This window comes from Microtus oregoni, unplaced genomic scaffold, assembly GCF_018167655.1.
Source record: "Microtus oregoni isolate MIOR12 unplaced genomic scaffold, Mior012 000003F_ref0000135, whole genome shotgun sequence".
Taxonomy (NCBI): Eukaryota; Metazoa; Chordata; class Mammalia; order Rodentia; family Cricetidae; genus Microtus; species Microtus oregoni.
In genome coordinates, this window is record NW_024543062.1 from 15960 (window position 1) to 30922 (window position 14963).

The following is a 14963-nucleotide window of genomic DNA, read 5'->3' on the forward strand; positions in this document are numbered from 1 at the left end:
TGTCCACGTTAATCCTAACTAGAGGTCAGAACATTTGAAATGGGAACTTATCTCGAACCTTTCTTTCATTTGTCTGTTTGTTCTGTGGTGCCCAGGATTAGACCCCAAGGCTCCTGTTTGATGGGTGAGTGTTCTATCACAGAGCTACCCCAGCTTGCAACCCTTCATTCTTGGTAGTTGTCATTGTTTGGGAGAGCTTTTTAAAGTGTGTGCATTGGTGGTGGTGGTGGTGGGTTGTCCATGTGAGTGCAATGCCAGAGAAGGCCAGAAGAGGGCATCAGATTCCTGGTCACAACCCACTATTGTGCCATTGTCTCGTCTGCAAGAACAGCAGATGCTCTCTCCAGATGAGCTGTCTCTGAGCCCTGCTGCTGTTTTGGGGCGGGCATTCCTATGGCTGGCCTGGAGTGCACTACTCAGATCAGGTAGGTCTTGAACAGTTAGTGAGCCTCCTGCATCTGCCTCCCGGGTGCTGAGTTGACTCTTGGTTTTAACCCCTAAACCAGAAGCATCATTTTCAAGTGTGATCTCCAGACCAGCTGACTGGAGGTTCCCAGGGTCATCCAGCCGCCTACTGTGGGCCCAGGACTCTACATGACAGCAAGGGCCAGAGGAGCGTCTGTCGTGGTGTGGACTAGATTCTCGGAGTATGGCTCTGGAAATCCACAGTCTGCTTCTCTTCACACATTTACTTTAAATTTTTATCACCATTTATTTATGGGGCAGGTTGTGACACAGCGTGACTGTGGAGGTCGGAGGACAATAGGCGGGAGTTGGTTCTTTCCTTCTGCCATATGGGTCCCAGGGATAGAACTTACACGGCAGCAAGCGCCTTTACCTGCTGAGCTATCCTGCTGGCCATTGAGTCACGTGTGTGTGTGTGTGTGTGTGTGTGTGTGTGTGTGCGCGCGTGCGCATAAAAGAGAGAGAGAGAGAGAGAGAGAGAGAGAGGTCCTCGGGTGCCATTCATTCACTTTTTCACTTTTTTTAAAGATTTACTCATTTTTTATTTTATGTGCATGGGTGTTTCACCTGCACACGTGTCTGTGCACCCTGGGCATGTACTGCTCTTAGAGACCATATGAGGGCATTGGATCCTCTGGATTTGGAATTATAAATGATTGTGAGGCACCTTGTGGGTTCTGGGAACCAAACTTGGGTCCCCTGAAAGAGTGAAAATGCCAAGCCACCTCCTCAGCCCCCAACTGATTTTTGGCGACTGTCTCTCATTGTCCTAGCTCTCAACAATTCCTCAGGCTGGTCATCCAGCCAGGCCAGGGATCTGCCCATCTGCTCCCCAGTACTGGGGTTACAGGCACATGCCACAATGCCAGGCTGTATTTGACATGGGCTCTGGGCATCAGGGTCTCCCTCACGCTTGCAGGGCAGGCGCTTTGCTGACTCATCTGAATCTCTCCGCCTCGGTCTTTGAAGGTCAGACACCCTCACGCCCTCGGCCTTTGAAGGTCAGACACCCTCATGCCCTCGGCCTTTGAAGGTCAGACACCCTCATACTCCAGTCCCTTGCTGCATCTTGGTCAACTCTTGGATGAACATCCTGACGCCATAGACAGAGCCACATGGCCATGCCTTGCCCATCGTGACAAAATAAACCTCTTCTGTTCCTTCCACGAAGTATGACCGGAGTGTCCCCAAAGTAACTAACAAAGGCGGCCCTGAAAACTTAACCACAAACTTGAGTGCAAAGGTGTAACTGGTGACCGGGGCAATGTCTCAGTGGATGAACTTGCTACACCAGTATGGGATTGGAGTTTGGAACCCCAGATCCCACAGAAAAGTCAAGCATGCCTGGTAGCCAGCTGCAACCCTGATACACAGTAGGTACAGACAAGGATCTCTGGAGAACATGGGCTAAGGAGATTACTGCCAGTGGTGAGCTCTGGGTTCAACAAGACTCTACTTCAATAAATAAAGAGGACAGCCATCGAGTAAGACACAACATTAACAGCTGGCCCCCACCACAGATGTGCACCACACACACACACACATACGCACACCACACATACACACATACACACACCACACATACACACATACGCACACCACACATACACACATACGCACACCACACATACACACATACGCACACCACACATACACACATACGCACACCACACATACACACATACGCACACTACACATACACACATACGCACACCACACATACACACATACGCACACCACACATACACACACCACACATACACACATACGCACACCACACATACACACATACACACACCACACATACACACATACGCACACCACACATACACACACTCAGAAAACATGACAAACAAGTGCAAAGTATGGAGGTGTGGAACTGTAGAGCTGCAGAACACACGTGGTGAACAGAAATCCACATTTCCTCAAACACATTTGGACGTAGTTGCTTGAAGTACAAGCATTTCTACCCATTTCAAGTCTTTGGGGAAAAACGGTCAATTCCAAGGTCAGCTGACTGGCCTCCGGGTTCATAGCCTGCCTCCCCAAGATCGTGCCTCCTGCTTGTCAATCTCTGTGTATGCAGTGATGGGGTGAGGCCCGCTGTGTGTGTGACTGGGTTTTCTCACAGTATGGAGGTAAGTGTGGGATGCAGTATGTCAAGTGTGTGTGTGGGTTCTGTACCTTTCCTAACTAGACCATAGACAGATGGACACACTTTAAAACACACCAAAGACAGGCCTGGTAGTGGTGGCACTTGCCTTTAATCCTAGCACTCAAAAGAAAGAGGCAGGTGGATCTCTGTGAGTTCAAGGTCAGTCTGGTCTACAGAATGAGTTCTAGGACAGCCCCTTTCTACACAGAGAAACCCTGTCTTGAAAAACCAAACCAAAACAAAACAAAACAAAACACAAAGACACCAAGAACATACCTATGTCAGGTCAATGACTCAGGCCTCCACGGTCCTAGAGTTCTAAGATAGATTGGTGCGATCTCGTACCCACACCCAGAGCTCTGGATTGTAAGCCTGGATCTGGAAGAAAAACAACAACGAAACCAAACAGTTCTGTGAGAAGTTCCAGATGCTGGCTCTAGTGGAAGACTTTGCATCCTCACACCAACACTCCAGATACTGGCTCTCGTGGGAGACTCTGCCCTCAGACCTACACTCCATATACTGGCTCTCGAATCCACATCCTCGGGCCCACCTTCCAGATGCTGGCTCTCGTGGAAGACTCCGCCCTCACACCCACACTCCAGATGCTGGCTCTAGACTCCTCATCCTCAGGTCCACCTTCCAGCTCTCCCATTCCCCAATCCCACCTCCCACATTTAACCGCACTGCTCTCTGTCTGTCCAGCCCATCCCTCTGCGCCCCACGTGCCCCACACCCACCCACCTCTTCACACTCCTCCCGGGACACCCAGATCCTCCAGCCCATGGACCGAATGAACTGGAACCGCAGTTTGTGGAACATGGGGCGCTGGGCATAGCTCTTCCCGTAGAGGAAGTAAAAAATATCTTGTTTGGGGGCCTGGTTGTCCTCCTCCATGTCATTGGCCAGGTACCTGGGGAGGAATCAGAGTGTTGTAGGGCTTTTTACCAAGGCGGATCCAGAAGCGGGGCTGAGGGAGCATTTCATCACTGGACGGCATCAGCCCTGCCCAGCGTGAAGGGAGAGCCAGTCCACTGCAGACAGGAGCCTGCCACATGGAGCAGAAGACTCAAGCATCTACAGAGCCCAATGCTGTCCTTGGCGTTCTCGACACAAGATGGCCTCAGGATTCCCGTCTCCATCCTTTCCCTCTTCCCCCAGCTTGTGTCCAATGGCTGACACAATCTACGTTTCTGAGTTCTCTACTTCAGTTGCCTCATGGTATAGACAACACACTTTGTAGGACTTGTTTGATGAACTGGAGAGCAAATGAATGAATGAATGAATGAATGAACAAATGAAAGCGATAGTCAAGGCATGATCTAACACTGATAACTTCATTGACTGGGTAGTATAACCTAACAACCCCCAACATAAACAGAATTAAGGTGTCCCAAGAATGACAGAATTTTGAGAAGCCCCCCTTCAACAGGTGCACTGTAGGAGGACTCGGGAAAAAGAGGGGGCAACATCAGAGACTATACCCCTAAATATCCTGCTATGGTGGTGTTCTATTGCAACACTGCTGGAGGCAAAACCAGAAGATTAAGGAAAGCAGCCAAGAGGTCTTTCGCCTACTTTTTGTTTGATTTGAAATGTCTTCCTATATTGCCCAAGTTGGCCCCGAATGCCTGAGCTCAAGAGATCCTTCCACCCAAATCTCTGGAGCTTCAGGAGGCTCCTCATCACACTGATTGGTCTCAGTGTTTCAGAGTTTGGACCGATTTTAGGGGGGTGAAGTGTCTCCAGGCACACAACTGTGAGACACGCACACAGAAAACACAAGGTCAAAATGAGGACAAGGAATTGGGAAGGGTCCAGCCAGGAAGGGAGGGAGTATGAGGGTGATGGGGGAGCCAAGTTGGAGAGCATCTGGACAGAGGTCGGAGTTCACACTGGGCACTCCAGCCTCAGGAGGAGAGTGATTTCTGGTGCAGTTTTCTGGAAGCCTGGGAGGGAGTTGCCTGCGTTTTCTTACAAAACAAGCCCACTAGACTGGGACAGGCTGGCAAGGGAAAGCAGCAGGGGGCATCTTACTCGGGACTGGAGCTGTACCAGGAGGCCTGAAATGGACCATGGGATCCAGGGGAGAAGATGGGATGGTGTGTGGTGCTCAGAACAGAGGGAGACAGTCAGTAAAGGAAGCACAGCACCTCAGTCCTTGGGGACACTTCTATTCCATCTTCTTCTCCCCCCAGGAGGGCTCTGTGTGTTAGAGTCATGCCCTCTCTTCTGTGCACACGGGCATGAGCGAGCAGCCCTCTGAGAGGCCATCTTGAATCTCTAGCTGTCAAGTACCCAGAGTTTTCAGTTCTCCAAGTGAGGTTACAGGCTCTCTGCTGGTAGGCACACATCTCTAGGGCTGCCCAGAGAAATACTGTCTCAAACACCAAACCAAAACAAATGGGAAAAAAAGAGGAGGAGGAGAAAGGAAAGCAAGAAGGAGGAGGAGGAGAAGAAACAGAAACAGCAGCAACCTCTTACAAATCACCTGCCCTCTTTGGGCTCCAAATCCCAGATCTTTCCCTGTTTCCTCTTGCTTTGTTGCACTATTTATTTTATTACTGTATCTGTGCATGGGTGTTTTCCCTGCTCAGATGCTTGTGTTCCATGTCCATGCCCAGTGACCAAGGAGGCAAGAAGAAGGTTTCATAGCCCTTGGAACTACAGTTATAGACAGCTGTGAGCCATCAGGTGAACCCTGGGAATCAAATCCAAGTCTTTAACTTCTAAGCCACCTCTCCAGCCTCTTATTCACTTTTTTAGTGTGCGTGAGTGTACATACGTATATGTGTATGTGTGGTGTGCATGTGTGTGAGCATATATATGCATATGTGTGTATGCATGCTGCATGTATTCATGTGGGTATGTAGGTGCATGTTTGTGCATGTGTACCTGTGTGGAGGCCAGAAGAGAACATCGGGTATTGATCCTCGGGAACCATCCACCTTGTTTTTACCTAGAGCCTCTCTCTGGGACACAAGTCTTGCCAATAAGTCTAGGCTGGCTGGGGAGTGAGATCCAGGGATCCTGGCTTTTCATTTGGACTCTGGAGATCTGAACTCAGGTCCTTATGAATGTACGGCAAATGCTTTACCGACTGAGCCATCTCTCCAGTCCCTTGCTCAGATTTAAAAATAAACATTAGCTTCCCAGCCCCCACATGGCAGCTCACAACTGTCTGTGAATCTAGTTCCACAGGATCCAACACCCTCACACATATATGAAGGCAAAAATACCAATGCGTATAAAATAAATAAATAAATACATACATACATACATACATTAGCTTGTTTTCCCTCATAAAGCCACAAAACCAGGCATAGGAGGGATGAAAAGTCAGAGACCCACTTCTCCTGACCCACATCCAGGGCAGGGAACAGAGACCAACAGGAGGGGGCAAAATACTCACAGAGCCAGGAAGAAGTGGATTGGCCTATACTGCCAGGAGAAGAGCCCGGCGCGGCTGAAATAAGCTATGACCATAGACAGGAGGTACTGAAGGAGAGAGCAGATAGGAGAGGAGCCATCACACCCTGGAGAGGAGGACCATAGGCATAGGGGAAGGGGGCTGAGGGGGTGTGAGGCTCAGAGAGAGCCCTGAGGTTTGGGTGCCTGCTGGAGTGGGGAAGGGAGGGTGAAAGGGGCCTTCAGGAAGGCCAGGTCAGAGGCAGGAGGCCCTTGTTGTTTCAGCATGGCTGGCTCTGGGTCAGTTCTGAGGGAGGACTTAGGACAACTGGGACAAGGAGGTCTTTGCCTGGTGGGAACAAAGGATCCCAGAGGGCTGTGGGAGAGAAGAAGCATTTCCCAGGGTAAGATGGTGACCATGGGGCTCAGACCCCAGTGAGGCAAGGGTCTCCTGTCCACTCTGTAAGACACTGCCAGGCCCTGAAGAGAGGCACTGGCAGGATATGGAGGGTCAGGACTATGTGACTTCTGGTGGCTCTGGGGAGGGACAGAGGACGGTGGTCAGGGAGGTCCCTCCCCAGGCAGGACAGGATCTGGAGCCCAGCTTGGCGCACCTTATCAGACACTCTCAGAGTCTTGTCCCAGGCCAGGAATTTTTTCACCACAGGATCCTCTGTGAAGGAAGCGCATGTGTCATGGTGTGAAAGGGAAGAGCTTGGGGAGAGCCAGGAGAGCTGCCTCCCTGGGGGAGAGCCAGGAGAACCACCTCCCTGGGGGAGAGCCAGGAGAGCTGCCTCCCTGGGGGATGGCTCAGGTCAGAACCCATGAATAGACACAGGAGCAAAGGATGGAACGGGCACATGTGCCAGAAGTCCCACCTGGACCTCCTGCGAGGAGATGCTGAGAGAGGCTTAGAATACAGTGCCATGCATACACGCTTAAATGTCCTTTATGTATGTGTTGTTTGGGGATCAGTCCCAGGTCTTCTGTATCCTGGACAAGACTCCACCACGGAGCTCCATCCTCAGCCAAGGATCAAGATGTCTCAACAGCTGCTGTTCCCATCTGATGTCTCAGAGGTTATGAACATGGATGTGCTGAGCTTGTGTGGGCAAAGACACCCCCAGCTCAGCAAAGTCGGAGCTAAATAATAGCTGGGGTGGTGGATTCTGGCTTCTCTCATCCCCGTGGGGACACATGTCAACTCTAGCCTAAGCCCCTGACACCTATGCGTCCCTGAGACTCAGGTGAGCTTGAGCCTCCCAGGCTGACCGCTCTGGACCGGGAGGGCAGCTTTCCCACGGGGAAGGAGGTTGACTAGAAGCTTCCTCCTTCACCTAATGAGGGAGCCATGCAGGTGTCACCTACCCAGCAGCCTGGTGAAGACCTTGTGGTGTTCAGGCCTCACCATAGATGCGCGCCTCCTCCTCAGCGTCATCCTGAGCCCACACAGTGTCTCCACGGACCACACCGGTTCAGGTTCAGGGTCCAGCAGCTCTGCCAGGTCATCCTCAGAATCCGATGACAAGTTCCTCTTCCTCTTTGGGCTGGTGGACAGAGGCTGGGAGTTGGCCTCCGCCCTTGGTTCTAAGTGAAGAAACCACACCCCAGCGTGTGTGAATCTCAGCCCTGCCCCTTGATACTCCAAACACCCCAAACCTCTTCAGCTACTGCCTTTCCCCAAACCATCATGTGGATTCCCTCTGGTCTGATGGTCACCTGCCTCTCATCTTGTCCCCATCCCCTCTCCCCGTTCCTCAAGACTCTTCCTCATCAGAGACAAATTGTTCCCATACTAAGAAAGTCTCTTCTCTGTTCTGTCTCTGACTCTTGGTGCTTAGCCCCTTCCTTGTACTGCGGGTTTTCAGTCCATGTGACATCTGTGTCTGACTCCCTGTTCTCCTGCCCCCAATCCTGCCTCCTGGGCCTCCCTCCTTCCTCCTGCGCCCTTCCTCCTTGCCATCACCCTCTCACATCTCTCCTCACCCAGTCCCCTCACCTGCTGGTCCTGAGATCTCCCCATGCGTCAGCACCCCAGGTGAGGGCCTGGTGATGCCAAGCTGAGGACTCTGTCGCTCAGAACACAATGTCAGTTGGCCAGAGGTCACGATTCTCCCAACATGTTTCCTCCCTTCCACAAATCCCAGACTTCGGTCTATCCCGCCCTCCTCCTGGACTCTCGCGGGATCCAGGCCTGATGCCCCATCCCTAGTTTGAGGAGATCTCAAGAGTGGAGCTCTGAGAAGACACTATCGTCATTTGGGTTGCCTAATTCCATGGAGTGTGTCCTTCATATGAGGAGTGCAGGAGCCCGTGACGTTGTCAGCTTTTCAACCTGAAAACCAGCTTGAAAGAAAGCTTTGCAATTTATGGATTAATAAGTCCACTTTCTCTCACAATCTAGGGTTGACATGTCTCCTGCCACTGACCTAGACTCCTTCCATGAAGAAAACCATCTTCCACGTCTGAGTTCTGCTTTCCCCTTGTGTACTGGGTAAGGGATGCCTCGGTCATCAAGAGTGATTGGTGTGCAACCAAAAGAACCTGAGTTCAAATCTCAGCAACCACACAAGCCAGACACAGTGACCCAGGTGGTGTGGTGTGGTGTGGTGTGGTGTGTGTGTGCACGCGCGTGTGTGGTGCAGGAGGGAACAGCAGAGTACCTGGTTTTCGGCTGCTAGCCTAGCTAAGATATGAGAAATAAGGCACAGAGTGATAAAGTCTACCCAGTGGCCCCCTGCCTCTTGCACACTCAAAGATATGCATAGGTGTGAATACACACACACGTGAAGAGAGGAAGACATGCAATGTTGACTTGTGGCTTCCCCAGAAATACAGATATTTGTGTTAAGCTTCTTGATTCTAATCGCTGGAGTTATCATTCTCGTTCCCCCACGTGTGTGACAAACGGTCAGATTCGGCAATGGGTTCCTTTGCCAATCGAGTCATCTCACCAATCCTCCACCTTGTGTTTTTGAGACAGTTTCCTACTGAACCTGGAGCCTGATGACTCATCTAGACCCGCTGGTCAGCAGATGCAGGAGAGTCTCCTGACTCCACCTCCCCAGCTCAGATTACAGGCCACCCTACCTTCTGTCTTTCTGTTTTGTTTTGTTTTTCTGGACAGGGTTTCTCTGTGTAGCCTTGGTTATCCTAGAACTCACTTTGTAGACCAGGCTGGCCTCAGACTCACAGAGATTCATCTGCCTCTCCCTCCCACATGCTGGGATTAAAGGAGTCCGCCATCACCGCCCACTTCTTTTTTTTTCTACATGGGTTCTGGGGATTTGAACTCAGATCCACAGGCATGCATGACAAGCACTTTGCTCATCTTCCTAGCCCCTGGGAGAACACAGGAGCAGCCACCTCCTGGAAGTCACATGGAGAAGTTCCAATCATGTGCAGGAGGGGTCCCAACAGTGGATGGACTGAGGAGCCAAGACAGATGGAGGAAACCCAGTACTTACGATGGAAAAAAGCGAATTTAGATGGCATGGCACGCAGAGGCAAGCTCCAGGACCCGACCATCTGTGTGGTTACCTGCAACAGGATAACAATTTAGTTTGTGGCCTTGCTGCTGTTCTAGAACCAGAGCACAGGGGAAGCTGGTGGAGGAGAGGCCAGGGGTATTATGGTGACATTCCATTCTGGTCTGTGACTGCAGGACCGAGTCCCCACAGTCATACCCTAAGCAAGTCACTCAAACAAGATTCAGAATCCAATTGACCATGATGACACACACCTACAATCCCAAGGCCTGGGATGCTGAGGCAGGAGGACTGTTGCAAGTTCCAGGCCAGCCTGGGCTAGAGAATGAGACCTGTTTCAAAAACAAAGAAATCATATGGTGGGGGGACAGGCTTCTTCATTGGTAAAGTCTTTACTGCCCAAATATAAGAACCTGGTTCAATCTTTAGAACCCATGTTAAAAAAAAAAAAAGGAAAAGTCAGGTATAGCATTTGCCTGTAATCCCTTGCTGGGGAGACAGAGGCAGGAAGATCCCTAGGGTTCACTGGCTGGCCAGTCTAGCAGAATCAGCAAGTTCCAAATTCAATGAGAGACACTTTATTAAAAGATAAGGTGGAGAGTAATTGAGGAAGATATATGACCTCTGGTCTATACACACGCACACACACACACACAGGGGTGGGGAGTCAGTAATGAATTGATGGGTAGTCAAATGAACATGTCTTTGTTAGTTTGTTTATTTTTATGTGTATGGGTGTTGTGTGTGGGTTTTTTATGTGTACGGGTGTTTTGTCTGAACACCAGAAGAGGTCATTCAGATCCTATAGGAGTACAGTTATAGATGGTTGTGAGCCACAGTGTGGTTGCTGGGAACTGAACCCAGGACCTCTGGAAGAGCAGGCAGTACTCTTAACCACTGAGTCTCCTCTCCAGCGCCCCAGTGGGAATGTTCTTTAAAAGCAGGATGCCAATGAAAATCACCGTGAGATACCACTTGACACAACGAGAATGACGGTGATAAATAAGCTGGAGAACAACAAGCGTTGGCAAGAATGCGCTGAGCAGTCTACATTGCTGGCAGGACTGCAAAATGATGCCATCAATGTGAAAAATGAGTTGGTGGCTCCTTACGACGTCAAACAAAGGATTACCAGACGATGTTTCAGTTCCACTCCGGGATGCTACCCGGTCGATCTCTACATAGGTACTCGTGCGGGAACTTGAACACGGGTGTTCACTGTGACTTGGTTCATCATAGGCAAAAAGTAGCAACCCTCCCAGCGTCTATCAGCAGGTCAGCAAGTATCTGTCGGCAAATTTGTACGTAAACACAATGCGATCTATCCACACAGTTAGGGAACCTTAGGATAAGACAAAGGGCTGGGGAGATGGCTCAGTAGGTAAAGCCATTCGCAGTGACAGCTAGATGACCTGAATCACAGCCCCAGAGCCAAGGTCAAAAACAAAACAAACAAGCAGAGGTGGTAGCTTGTGTGGAATCCCAGCATTCCAATAGTTCACAGACCTAGAATCCGCCCTCAGGAGCTTGCTGGTCAGCTAGCCCAGAGTACCTAGCACAAGAACAACACAGGATCTGCCTCAGAACAAGTGGAGCAAGAGCGGCAGCTCCCCCAAAGTTCTTCTCTCGACCATACACGCATCGTGGCACATGCATGCTCATACACAAGCGAAAAAAATTAAAGATGAGTGAAATGTTAGTGCATACACATAACATCTACACAGCAGGTGCACACATCCATACCACGTATCTCCTCTTGCTGCCTCTCTACTCAAAGCGCACCCTCTTGGCTTGCTTCATGACCACTGAGTTGGTCCTTAAAAATCCCATTTTATGGTCAGAACATCGGTTCTTGTGAATGGGAGATGCTGTGTGAGACAAGACAACTAATTACTCTCTGGGTTCCTCCTTTAATTGAGGTGACTGAAAGCCAGAAGACTGCCCAGTCACAGTGATAACTGACAGCTGGAGCTGGAGGCTGGATCTCCTGATGGGCCACTGCATCCCCCACGATGGAGCATCCTTCCTAGGTGGCCTCCTCCCTTCACTCCCTCCGGGGTAAGAGCACACATTGGAATCCTTCATTCCAAGATGCAGTTTCTTCCCCCTTCTTCCCTCTAGTCTGTGATTCTATCTTGGTTAACAACTCGCTCATTCCAATTTCTGACTGCAATGTGAAAGTCTGCCTGTACTGAATTTCTGGGATGGGCGATCTATGGAACGTTCTGTTTGCTCAGGGAGCTCTGGGATGGGGTCCAGTGTCTGTCCCCCCAAATAGAGGATGGTGGCAGGTGTTGCATCTGGAGAGGTTGACGCTTACGCATGACCTAGAGTTAAGGATCTTTACTATCAAACAAGGGAGCTTGTTTGGAAGTTTATCTAACTTGCACAACATCACACATGTTCCAGAATTTGCCTGTCCAATTTTCCATTAGAAAATGTTCTATTAGTCTATAAAGGCTTGTTACTGCCCTGTCTTTTAGAGCACATAACTTTGTTAGTATTTATTTTACTTCGCAACTTTCCTTTAAAGTATTTTTGCATTGGTATGAAATATTTGTGTAAGTGTATTAATAATCCATGTTCTCTGGCATTGTTCTCTCTCAGTGCATTACTTTCTGTCCTTGTAAAACATATTTTGTATACGGATATTTTGCCTTCATGGTTGTCTGTGCAACATGAGCATGCAGTGCCCATAGAAGTCAGAAGAGGGCACCAGATCCCCTAAGACTGCCTTATAGCCGGTTGGGTCCCACTAGGTGGGTGCTGGTAATCCAGTCTGGGTCCTCTAGGATAGCAGTCGGTGCTCTGCTGCTGAGTCATCTCTCCAGCCCCAAGAGTACATATTTACATCAAGATAAATCATGACTACTAGTCCCTCAACATTATTACTTCTGGTTCCATATTTTAGCATCTTCTTTGATGTTATTAACCTGTGTTACATGGTTTGGAAAAAAGATTGGACTGGGCAATGTAGCTCAGTGGTGGAGCACCTGCCTAGAATCCCCCAGTGAGGGGCTGAGGTGTGGCTCAGTGGTAGAGCACCTGCCTAGAATCCCCCAGTGAGGGGCTGAGGTGTGGCTCAGTGGTAGAGCACCTGCCTAGAATTCCCCAATGAGGGGCTGAGGTGTGGCTCAGTGGTAGAGCACCTGCCTAGAATTCCCCAGTGAAGGGCTGGGGTGTGGCTCAGTGGTAGAGCACCTGCCTAGAATCCCCCAGTGAGGGGCTGGGGTGTGGCTCAGTGGTAGAGCACCTGCCTAGAATCCCCCAGTGAGGGGCTGGGGTGTGGCTCAGTGGTAGAGCACCTGCCAAGAATCCCCCAGTGAGGGGCTGGGGTGTGGCTCAGTGGTAGAGCACCTGCCTAGAATCCCCCAGTGAGGGGCTGGGGTGTGGCTCAGTGGTAGAGCACCTGCCTAGAATCCCCCAGTGAGGGGCTGGGGTGTGGCTCAGTGGTAGAGCACCTACATAGAATCCCCCAATGAGGGGCTGGGGTGTGGCTCAGAGGTAGAGCCCCTGCCTAGAATCCCCTAGTGAGGGGCTGGGGTGTGGCTCAGAGGTAGAGCCCCTGCCTAGAATCCCCCAATAAGGGGCTGGGGTGTGGCCTAGCAGTATTGCACTTGCCTAACATACAGGAAGGTTTGGGTTCTATGCTCAGCAATGAGGTATAAATAAAAGATTAAATTTTGTTTGTTGCCATATGGTAAAAAGTTTTCCACCCCTCCCATTTTAAAGAGTGCTTTCGATACACATCTGGTTTTAAGATTATTATTATTATTATATAAGCTTTCTGCCCTCATTTCAAGCGAGAACTTCCTTTTCTGAAAGATCCGAGAGTCTCTTTTCTTGTCAAGGTAAACCTCAATGAAAAAATGTATCTCTATCTCCCTGTCACCTGGGGAATTTAATCAAGCTATGAGTCTGTCTTGAACCCAATAACCGTAACACTCTATTGAGAGCCACAACACCTAAGTCCATTGAGGATCAGTAGCACCGGCAGGCACAGCTACTACCTGCTGCTGCTATTGGAGGTCATATATGACAACAGCTGCCACATGCCAGGGCCAGGGCCACTGGGACATTAAGTCTCTAGTTTATAAAGCTGGACACAGTAGACCTCAAGGTCAGAACTTGTAGCTGAAAGCCTGTAGGCCTGCTGGTCCAGCCAGTAGCCCATGGGCACACCTGGGATGCCGGCACTGGGTGAGCTTCTCCTTGCTACTGAGCAGAGTAGAAGAACCTCAGCCTGCTGGCTGGTGACCCTTGTTCTGTCTGTACACATTGAAATCTTTTCTTAATACAAAAATATATAGGCTTGCCGGGCGATGGTGGCGCACGCCTTTAATCCCAGCACTCGGGAGGCAGAGGCAGGCGGATCTCTTTGAGTTCGAGACCAGCCTGGTCTACAGAGCTAGTTCCAGGACAGGCTCCAAAGTCACAGAGAAACCCTGTCTCGAAAAACAAAAAAAAAAAAACATATATATATATATATATATATATATATATATATATATATATATAGGCTTGAAATATCCTCATTGCAAGGAAGGAATTCCTTTTCGGAAAGACCCGAGTCCCCTCTGTGCAATGCTCCTATCTCCCTGTCACCTGGGGAGTGTAGTCCGAGCCCCTCATTCAGAGATGTAACTACCTGCTTGTCACAAGGATGTGGGAGCTTTTGCTTCATGAGACAAGTACCAGCTCAGATGAGCCCCTCAGATACCAGGTGACAGCAGAAGGGACTTGAGAGAAGAGGGAGCCAGCCTGGCAGTGGAGTCCTTCTGAGGTACCCTGCAGCATCTGATGCTTCTGTCTCTGGCTGGTTCCTCAATAGTTTACCTAAAATTGGCACTTCAAGGTGGCTTCCTGCTGTTTCTATGATAAAATTCTTTTACTTTCTGCATCAGAGAACTTTCTGAGTTGGCAGATTTTGTTACCAATTTTGACACCAACGTCTTTATGAAGGATTATGCCAAGAACCCTGCTGCATTATTTCAGCAAGAAATTGATAAATTGTTCATCATATTGTACTATTTGTAGGGTAAAAGGCCCACCCTGGCCCTGAAACCAGAGCCAGTGAAAGAAATGCTTTAGCCTCAAACCCAGAACCAAAGTAATGCACCCTGACTCTGAAACCAGTGCCAAAGAAACACACTTTGTCCCTGGAACAGAACCAGAGTCAGTGAAAGAACTATGCCCTGGCCCCAAAACTGGAGCCAAAGAGCTTTAAAAAGCCAGTGAAAGAAACACAGCTTGGCTCTGAAATTCGCCATTTCTGCCCCTGACGAACAGAACTAACTAATCACTGAGCAGGAAAAACTAACCAATCCCTCTTCTTCCCGGGAAAATGCTGCCCCTAAGAAGCCCAGTGCCTGGTCAGGTTCAGACTGCTCTTTTTCCACCCTGGCAAGGCGGCCAATCTCCTGGATTCTTCCCTCCCAATAAATCTC

General features: G+C 49.8%; 1 protein-coding gene across 1 annotated transcript; it reads right to left on the reverse strand.

Moving 5' to 3' along the window:
• Positions 1-2898: 2898 nt before the first annotated feature.
• LOC121446570 (speedy protein E4A-like) lies at positions 2899-9556 on the reverse strand. The gene is made up of 6 exons (XM_041649258.1): positions 9496-9556; positions 7397-7615; positions 6643-6701; positions 6033-6118; positions 3365-3533; positions 2899-2998 (listed from the first exon to the last, which is right to left on the reverse strand). Exons 1-6 carry the CDS (start codon positions 9554-9556, stop codon positions 2939-2941), a joined length of 654 nt encoding a protein of 217 aa, XP_041505192.1. The 3' UTR covers positions 2899-2938.
• Positions 9557-14963: the final 5407 nt, after the last annotated feature.